General features: G+C 42.8%; 1 protein-coding gene across 1 annotated transcript; it reads right to left on the bottom strand.

The window, feature by feature from the left end:
- Positions 1 to 348: 348 nt before the first annotated feature.
- On the bottom strand, positions 349 to 8848 carry ESM1 (endothelial cell specific molecule 1). Its single transcript, XM_042875323.1, has 3 exons — positions 8297 to 8848; positions 4550 to 4705; positions 349 to 2393 (listed from the first exon to the last, which is right to left on the bottom strand). The coding sequence occupies exons 1-3, from the start codon at positions 8595 to 8597 to the stop codon at positions 2293 to 2295; spliced, it is 558 nt and encodes a 185-aa protein (XP_042731257.1). The 5' UTR covers positions 8598 to 8848; the 3' UTR covers positions 349 to 2292.
- Between the last annotated feature and the right edge of the window lie 1565 nt (positions 8849 to 10413).

Here is a 10413-nt window from a genome sequence, read left to right as displayed (position 1 = left end):
CAAATTCCTGGCCACTGAGAGGTTCCCAAACATGTTCTGTTCTGTGCTCAGGGGTAAGCCAGGGAGGGACTTCCCCTGGCAGGCAACCTGGGCCCAGCCACCTCTTTGTGAAGTTGAAGATGGTGGGAAGGCAAAGACACAAGCCACTTGGGCGCAAAGTCACTCTGGAAACAAGCCATTCCCTTAGCTCTTGGCTTCAGCAAAGAAAATTCACCAAGTAGATGCAGACATTGTGAAATCATTTGGGAAGAAAACTGTGCCTAGTCTGCATGCCTAGAGGCTGTGCAATCACCAGCAGAACTGTCGTTAATGGATAAACACAACAGCAATGCTTTCAGATGTTTTTTATTGAACAATAGTTAACACATACTTTTAAAAATCAACCAGCTTATTAGATTTACATTCAAGAACATCATTTATGACACTTGTAAAACAACAATAATGTATGCAAATATTTACTACATTCTTTAAATAATGCAATTCAGTCTGCTGAAAGAGCGTGGATTGGATTCTGCTCTCACTGAAAGTGTCAGAAGATTGCTTTTGATATCAATAGATGAGTATCAATATGTTCTCCTATAAATATCCCAAGACAGAATTTCTCCCTCTCAGTCCTAGACATTCATTACAAGTTAAAATGTGGTATCTGCTAGTTTGAGATTTATGCTTTCTAGATTATCATGGACCCATGCTGCCATATTGATATTTGAAGTCCATAGCAGACATTGTCCTTTTGCTCTGACACGGTGTGACTCAGTGTTTCCCTCTCAGGTAAGCAACCTGCTTTCACTGAAGCTGGCTTTGGATCAAGTCTGGACTTCTTAAAGGCTCCAGAGTTTCTCTTGGTTGTAGTTACAAGGTAAATTTTCAGATCCTGCACAAAACCTTGGCAGTGGTACTCTGTGCTCCTTGTTTTACTGAAGTCACTGTCAAAGCTCACATTGCTTTCAAAGTGAACATGCAATTCAATTCAAAGTGCATTTCCAATGAGAGTTTTCTGTCTTATGAGGCAGTTCTGAACTTATGCAGCACAGGTTCGTTCTGTTACGCTACATTCACTTCCTTTATCTGAAGATCCAGTCATTTCCGAACATACCAGAAAACCTATCTCTGTGTGGCATTTTGTGTTACAAATATAATCCAGTTTGGCTTGAATGATGGATGCTGCCAAGTTCCCGAAACACTCTGAAGTATATAAATTATACTGACTAAAATGGGGATGCTTGCTCATGCACATAAGAAATGAAGGGCTTGACACCAAAGCATCACAGAATCCCAGAATGGCTGATGCTGGAAGGGACCTCTGGAGGTCACCTGGACCAACCCCTGCTCCAGTAGGGTCACCTGGAACTCTGTGAGCTTGGCTGCCCTGTCACTTAACTGAGAGTCCGAGTTTTCCATTCATTTGATTAGATGAGTTCCAGCAGAGTGACAGCTGAGCAACAGCCATGATGAGGATGGAGAGGATGAAGGTCCATTTGCTGTCCTCTGACCCAATAAATGGAGGCATTGCTCTAACGGCACCAAAACAGCTGCTTTATAGAAGCATACACATTTAAATAATGCCAAGCAACTTCTTTCTTTTCTGATCCTTCTCTATATATCAGTATAATTTACTAAGTATGCTTTTCTTTCCACAGAATTTAATTTCAGAAGTCTTCCTTAATATGGAATATGCCTGCAGTATTTCAGCAAAGTTCTTCAGTATAAATTCAAATGTGTTTTCTCCCTGAAGAAAGGTGTATTTACCTCCAAGCAATTGTCACCAAACTTCCAAAGAGCAGAAAATGACCAGTGACTAACACTGGTTTATTTAATTCGCACCACTGAGCTCTTATGTTGTTGTTGTTATGCTGCTGTGACTCAGGGGCATTGCTTTCTATCCTGGGATTTGTTGACATCCCTTTTTATTGACTTGGCTCCATACCCATGGTTTCATTCACCCAAACTGTCAACAGAATTCAGTGAGAGCTTTCCTGGACTGAGGCTGCAAAAGTGGGCTTATGATATTATTTAAATGACTTGTGCTCTTTTTTCAATATTACTATACATTCAGAGATCCCCAATGTTTCTTTCTTCAAATACTTATCAAAACAAATATCAAAAATCATATACACTGTACAGTCTATTTTTAAGTAAACATTTTTCTCATGACAAACAGAATCACAATTGGCCTGTAGAGGTTACATTTTCATACGCTATAGATTTACTTCGTTCTTAAAGTGTGTTGTTGCATATTCAATAATCTGTGAGAAATGCATTCTTTTAAAGTCTTATTAGCACAAGTAAATATCAGCGAGGATTTAGCCACTTCATCACGGGGGTGCGAATTGCTTTCTCCTTAACAAATTCCTCTTTTACAGAATTGCCATCCCCCGATGCCATGTCGTTATCTGAAAATATAATAATAAAGTAGATTTCATGGGAATGAGATGATTAGAATAATTTCCTACAGCAACGTCTCTGGTTTTAGGAACATTTCAGAAAAGTCTCAGCTGACAATAATTTTTGCAGGAATTCACCTGATTGTCGCCAGTTATCTGGTTGCAGAATTTCTGCCAGATTGTGGAATAAGACAGATGTGCCTCCTAATAGTCTAAGCAAAAAGCAGGTGATATGAGTTTGGTTTTCTCACTATAATGCTCAGAAATGACATGGAACCAGCCGCATGTTCTCAAAGGGCTGAAGCTACAGCTATGCTCAGACAGAGGCCAGCTGGCATGCAACAGCCCAATGTATGCCATTAGGCTCTCTTACAGAAAAAAAATTAAAAAAAAAAAAAAAAAGGTAAAATATATCCAGTTTGTCTACTGGAAGTGGTTCCTGGCTCACACTGATTCCTGAGCTGCGACTGAGGTTGCTTGGCAGGGATTGCTGGCCCAGGGCAATGTGTGGCAGCCACTGCCCTACTGTTTGATGAGGAAGGCGACCACGCAAATACACAGAAACATGCTCTGGAAGACTTAAAGTCCTCAGGGTAAATGTAGGCATAATGCCTTCATGGAATACCCGGGCCAGAAATACCCAATTAACATACAGAAGTATCCACAGCTGTTTTAATTAACCGAGGATCTGCTCTGAATTATATAGCCACCTCTGAATACCAGTGTTAAATGAAACCTTGCGTGATCATCCTATGAGGCACTATGCATAGAGCGGTCTACATCCATCCCACATTTGAGGAATATATGTTGGTGTAACATTTGCATGGGTTAAAAAGTCCCACTTGTTTCCATGGTGTAAGAATTTCATCCTGGCTGGGATAAAACAATATGCACTGAGGGTGTGGAAGTTTTGGGACAAAAGTGAGGGGAAAGTTCTTGAGGCATCAATTCAAAAAAAAAAGTCTGGAATATAACATAAGTATAGTATCTGAAATGCATCTGATAAATAAACTAAGTAGAAAGCAAGGAATATTTTCTTAATGATATTTTAGCCCCCTTTAATCATTTAAATTTAGTCATTTAAAAAAACAAACCAAAACAAACAAACAAACAAAAAAAAACACCTCAAAAGGTGAAGGAACAAAATCATAAAGGAAAATCAGAAAGGATCAGGATTGATCCATCTTGCAAGGAGTTTTGAACAATCACTTTAAACAAAGTACAAGTGTAAGGCAGTTTGTTTCTGTCTAAGCTTTTCTAAACAGTGGAAGAAACATAACAGATATCAATGCTAAAAGGTCTGGATAGCTGAAAATAGCAAGAGAAAAATCAAAACTAGGCAAGAAAACTGTTGTTTAAGGAGAAATAAAATTCAAAGCATTTGGAGTAAAATCCCAGAGAAGCCTCTGGTAAGTCTAGAATTAAATCCCTAGTATTCATTTAAAATCTTCGCATTTGTATTCATTTTGACTGGTACTTGTATTTAAGGTTAGCGTTGTTTGGTTAGGTATACCTCAAGAAAATAAACCAAATGGAAAGAAAAGTTAATCCCAGCTTTGAAAAATTCAGTGTTCACTTCCTCCCTCCTCAAACATTTCAATTTTCCGTATGTTCCCCTTTGTTTGTTTGTTTGCTTGTTTTTTAAATAAGTCTGAGAAGATCTGCTACAGGTTTCAGACACAATCCTAAACATTAGAACTTATTCCAAAAGTATTGCAATTAGCAACTAAACTGAAGCACTTCATTAAACGGATCACTGACAACTGAATATGTAGAATGCTCTGTTTTCAAGGGAAAAAATATGTTATTTTTACCTATATTAGCTGACAGTGGCAATGTTAATATAACGAAATCCTGTTTTGACTTCATATGAGCTGGTTGATACAAGTCCTCACACATCCTCCCATTGCACAGGTGACACTGCAGTCTTAGTGCACTCAACAGCTGCACAGAATTTCTCAAATGTTGTGATTTCTGAATGTTTTTACTATGTGTTACTGCTCACCTAACTCCTTGCCTTATGCTAAGGGAGCTGCCAATCAGAGGAAGCCTTGTGCTGTTAGCTCTTTGCTCAGCTTCACCAAAGCTCACACAGAGCTCACATCGCATGCCAGTAGATCATGTACAAGGAGATTACTAGAACCAGCTGCCCCAGGAAGTCTTACCTGTGTGAGAAATTATTTTTCGTCGATTTGGAGGCTTTGAAGCAGACAGTTGAAAAAATGGGAACTTCAAACACTTCCCAGTGACTCTGTCACAGATGCCAGACGGACAGTTGCAAGTTTTCCTGCACTCCATGCCATAGGTACCGTAGGGACACTCTGAAAAAAAGCAATATAGCAAAGTATTCCTCAGTGATCGAGGTCAGCTACCAGTGCCCTCAATAGCTGCCTCGGCTTTGTCCTTAGAAGTAGAAAACCTTTTAGTGGCATCCAGCCAAGCCTTAATGAAAACATTTTGGGATGTTGATTATTTGATGCAAGTATTTTCAAGTTCTAATAATCACAGATTTTCCTTTCCATGCATTATACACATTATATGCATCATTCCTTTTCCTGCAGCTTGTTTACAGTGTGCTACTCTTCACTGAAACTCTTGTAGTTCTAAAATGCAAATAGAAGGCAATATGAACACATGAATATGCAGTCATCGAGGCTGTCGTTAGAGGTTAAACACTGCATTTAGAGAAGAAGAATACTTCAGAAAGCTTCTGAGCTCACTGTTTGGGCACAAGATCACCTGGTCTGGAGGAGGTGCAGACTCGGTGCTGCCCACGCTGGGGTGCAGAAGGTGCCCCGCAGGCGCCCCGCACGACCCTACGGAGCTCTCCAGGGTGGCAGTGCGTCCTCGCATCCCCAGACATGGGGAGCGCTCCTGCAAACGTCCCAGCACACGTGCAAAGAGTTCTCAGAGAGTGAAGCGCTGCCTGCATATGACAGACAGCAATCAGGTGCAGAGGATTTGCCCCATGCCAGGGCAGATTGCATGACAGGGGATTGTATGATGTGACTTTGCTACAACGCGTATTTTCCCAGAGTTGTGAGACGCGGTGTCACAGCCCTTGTCATCCTCTGTGTTGCTGTTCGTATCTTTGCAGGACCAGAAGTTAAGAGATAACAACACAGAAATTCCAGCATGAACATACCCTCTCCAGACACCCCCACAAGAAATCAACCCAGGGAACACATGGAGTGTGCCAGAAGAAAGGTCTGTATTTCAGACGATCCTTTCCATCCCAGGGGCCACCCTAAATGATGAGTCCCAGAGTATTTCCCATTCTAGCCCTTGGAGCACTTTAATCCCTCACTGGACCAAGGACACAGGTAGCCCAGACTCCCACAAAACCCTCCAGAAGGACAACGGCCACTTTACGCACTTATAATACCTTTTCCTGTCATGTTCTTCTGTTCTCCCCTATTTTGAGCACTAGGATCTTCCAAGCCAGACCTGGTTTCTGTACATTTACCATTCCACAACAGGCTTACTCTTCTCTGTCCAATCTCTTGAACCAATGCAAATATTTAATTTTTCTATACATCCTGGTGTATCTGAAAAGTCAGGATAATGCCCCAAAATGAAGCCAACATTTTACTATTCTCTCTGTACCCACTGGGCACTTTTCCATTAAGGAAAAGCACTGAAAATCCAACCAGTTCCCTGCTGAGCATTCCCTGCTGAGCATCACACAGTGAATCATCGCAGCTTGGAGAACCTCACCAAGTGTTCCTATGCCTCCTTTCACACACAGTCTTTGATTTGCTGTTTGTGCACATAAAGCAAAACCCAAACCTTGTCACAAGTAAACAGTTTGCGTATGCACAGTCCTCCCTAAAGAACAAGCAGGGCTGACAGCACACATCCCATGAAGCCTTAATCTGTATGTTGTGAGTGCTCAGTTACTCCGCACAGAAAGCTGGGACACAAAGGCAATGGAAATAAGCCCAAATCCAAAGAACTATGTAATGACCCTGGCATCGATGATGCTCTTAAGGTCTGACCAAAATGGGAAATTTTAGCCAATTTTGCAGTTTGTAAGTAATATTCAACAGGGACCTGCTCCTACATAAATTACCAGATAGGTTGCAATGATTTAAGGGAAGCAAGAGTAGATTATCTCTGTGACAGAAATGTATCTTACCAATGAAAGTGCGGAACACCAGTCTTCATAGACTGTTTTGAACAATACTGACATTGCTGCTAATAAAAATATGGAAACCTTTAAAGCATTTTTTAGCTAAGAACCACAAAGAACATGAATTTACACTCAGAAAGCTGCTCTGAAACACGCTGTGCATGTTCTAGCCATTCCAGAATTCACACACTGAAGAACAGGGAGTTCAGGTTACTTTTTGTCCACCACCTAAAAATAAATTGGTTGCATGATATTAGAGAGAATCCAGCCTCCCTGACTCCAGGAATTACTGCAAACACAAAAGTTATTGAAATTAGTAGGTAATCTGCTAAAATAGCTATAAATGGATACCTAAGTTAAGAATACTTGTCTCCACACTTAGTCTGATGGCATTCACATAAGTACAGAAGGAGATCGTGCCGTCTCTGAGCAGAGATGACAAAAAGAAATTAGAAATGAGCCCCGTAATAATAAGTGCAAATCTACCTGTGGGCAATACAAGTCTTAAATACTGATTTACAACTTCAGCTCGTTATGCATTTATTGAGAGTATTTTCTTTGGTTTCTTGGGAAAAAAAAAATGGTTTTACTCTGTATTTTCAACAGTGCTTCCAAAAATCATCTTCAGAAATTGAGATCTCATCTCCCTCAGCATTTCTTTTTCCACTTTTAACTGTGCCATTGAAAGACATTCATTTGAGATAGTGAAAAATAAAGAACAGTTCAAATAACTGTTAAAATGATTAGAGATGGTACCATGCACTACAATAATTTTAGTAAAATGAAGATCAGTCATCTATGTCATGAAAGTAATTTTGGTGGGTGCACCAAAGACACGATCCTTACGTGTAAATTCTATCCCTTAGAAACAAAATGAGGGTTTTGAATTTCACCCTCTAACATGCACATGAATTCACCTTCACATCCCAACATAAGTAAATGCATGCTTTGTGTAAGTCAGTCTGAATAATTTTTGCAGTGCCTGGTCCTCACTCATGCCTTTCACTACGACTATTAATACTCCTAACATTTAACTGCCAAGATGCCTCTGTGTTTAAGGAAGTTATTCAGAGGCATATCTGTATCTACTCACTGAAGTGGTGTGCAGGAAAACATACTGCTTTCATGCTTTGTAAAGCATTATTGTTAATGGTTTATTTTAAAAGCTTTCCCCAACCTCTCAGCAACCCAATTCCTTTTCTCCTTTAGAAGATTCTCGTTTTTGCATGGAGCAGTGATGCTCTTAGCTGGAATGTGCTGAGCTGAGGGTAGATGCAGCCTACCTGGCAGCAGCTGTAAGCAGAGGCAGCCCACACCCTCCTGCTCCCCATCTCCTGCCACAGGGCTCTGCCTGCCCTGACCATGTCCCCAGAGCAGCTGAGCACCTCACAGGCAGGAATGAATAAGACACAGCGTCCTTCAGCAAGGCTGGACACGCAGGATTAAGGTCTTTGCGTGCTACACAGAGTCACCATGCAGCTCAGCAGAGGGGTCAGGACAGCTCCTGAGTCTCCAAAGTCTCAACCACAAATCTTATTATCCCTGCACACAACCTATCTGTGCTTTCCCACAGATGTCCCTGATCCTAAACAACGCTCTCCCATCAGTAAGCCTGGCCCTCCTACATGTAACACCTTTTGATTAAGGCAGGTATTTCCGACTTTCCTCTCAGGTAAGAGCTGAGCTGGAAAAACCTCTTTTCAGACCTTGCAAGCAGGAGGCTACACGTAGGCTGCTGTCAAATCACCGCAGTGGGTGCATGCAGTGTGATGGTCTTTACCTTTGCAGATACCGAATTCATCACCAAAATCATCCTCCTCAGTGTAAAACTGGCACTTCAGCCCCGGGCCGCACTTGACACCGTCCATGCCCGAGACCGTGCGATAGCACGTCTCGCCCAGCACTGCCGCGCACACCCGGCAGCAGCCGCAGTCGTCCAGCACCGTCCGCTTACAGCGCAAGGTGCTTTTGCACGCATTACTGTCACAGGGCTCGGGGCAATCGACCGCGTATTTCGCACTCCAAGCAGCTCCAGCGTGTGCAGGCATTAGGAGGAGTGTGAGCAACAGGAAGCCCTTCATGTCTCGCAGGGGTCAACGCTCGGTCCCAGGGAGCAGATTGCGGTGTTCAGCCCGGCGCCTGGTGCGGAGGGAAGCAGCGGTACAGAATCCAAAGCAGTAGCTGCACACATCAGCCTACAAGTTTATGAGCTTTATACAGCGTGTTGCCCACATGCTGCACCGTCGTCAGCTTCCTCAATCCGGCAGCGCTGCTCCTGCCAGCCTCCCTTGTTTCAGTTTATGAAATCCAGGATGAAGGTTGGATTAGCACTCTACTGCCATCCAGGAATTGAAAAGCCTGAGCTGATGTAATCTGTTATGTTTAGTTAGTTGTTTTGCATGAGGGCTGAAAACTCTCACATCCGTCTCAAATGCTCAAGGACGACTGCCAAAAGGAAAAAAAAAAAAAAGAAAAAAAAAAAAGAAAAAAAAAAACCCAACAAAACTACACACACACACACACACAAAAGAAAAAAAAAAAAAAGAAACAAGAAGGATGCATACCTTCCTTCGGGCCAGCGGCTGCTGGCAGCACCGTTCTGCCCCGAGCACACAGGGAGCCAGGGAGAGTGAGCTGACTGTCTTACGACCATGGTGATACAGTGATTTTGGACAGAAAAATCTGCACTCTGCCTTTGAGGGGAGGTGGACAGTTGCTGAAAAGTGCAAAATGAGATCATGGCAGTTAGGGTCTGAGCTCAGATATTTCAGTGATGTTTTTCCTGCCTGCTTGAAATAGTACTTTCTAATTGGTATTTAAGTGGAGTTGAACTAAACATCTTACTCAGAGGGTATTGCTAGAATAAGACCAGAATGAAAACAGCATTTTTTGGGCTGTTCTGCAGGAAACTGTGGAAAATGAGATGCCCCTAGCCTCACAGACCAAGAAGAAACCTCCATCCTTTGCCAGCATCAGTTCACAGCCCCAGCACAGATCAGAGGGACAGATCCGTCCCTCTCTATGCCACCTCCAGTGACCAAGATCTGTGGGACACCCTGGTGATGTTCCTGAGTGAAACCAGTGTGAATAAACAGAAAATAAGCCTGAGTTTTTCCCCCATCCCTCTTAGACTCCATTCTCAGTGCCAAAGCCTTGACAAGAAACAGCAAACAAGCTAGGAGTTCAGTGAGACAGATGAGCCACCAGAGAGATGGAAATTTCTGCTCCAGAGAAATAAAGATCTGCAGGAGAGGAAAAACGGAATAAGCCTAATCATAAATAAATCCGAGAACAGCAAAAGTTGCTGCCACTGAAGTTAGTGGGAATGGAGTCAACATAAACTTGTATGTGACCAGCACACCATTCGGGAATCCTGAATCTCGCGTGGGCTGGGGATGCTGCCAGGAGTTTGCCAAATAGAAGAGAGGTCTGGAAATATGCTGGAAATACAGGCAATCAGGACAGTCTTCTCTTTATGAATACAAATGTTCACTGACAAATCCAAAACAAAATGCTTAGCTCTGCTTTCCTATGGAGAGAAAGAAAAAAACAGCACATTTTATGTTGCATTTGAGAGGATTTTCTCCTGGTCTACAGGGTTATAAAAGCCAGGATGGGATGGAGTAGGGTAGGGTAGGGTAGGGTAGGGTAGGGTAGGGTAGGGTAGGGTGGAATGGGATGGGATGGGATGGGATGGGATGGGATGGGATGGGATGGGATGGGATGGGATGGGATGGTGTGGGATGGTGTGGGATGGTGTGGGATGGTGTGGGATGGTGTGGGATGGTGTGGGATGGGATGGGGTGGGATGGGATAGGATAGGATAGGACAGGATGAGACGGGACGGGACGGGATGGGATGGGATGGGATGGGATGGGATGGGATGGGGTGGGGTGG

Source organism: Lagopus leucura, unplaced genomic scaffold (genome assembly GCF_019238085.1).
Source record: "Lagopus leucura isolate 7727_CA_CO unplaced genomic scaffold, USGS_WTPT01 Super-Scaffold_100014, whole genome shotgun sequence".
NCBI lineage: Eukaryota > Metazoa > Chordata > Aves > Galliformes > Phasianidae > Lagopus > Lagopus leucura.
Note: the sequence above shows the minus strand (reverse complement) of the source record. Positions and strands in the feature narration are given on the sequence as shown.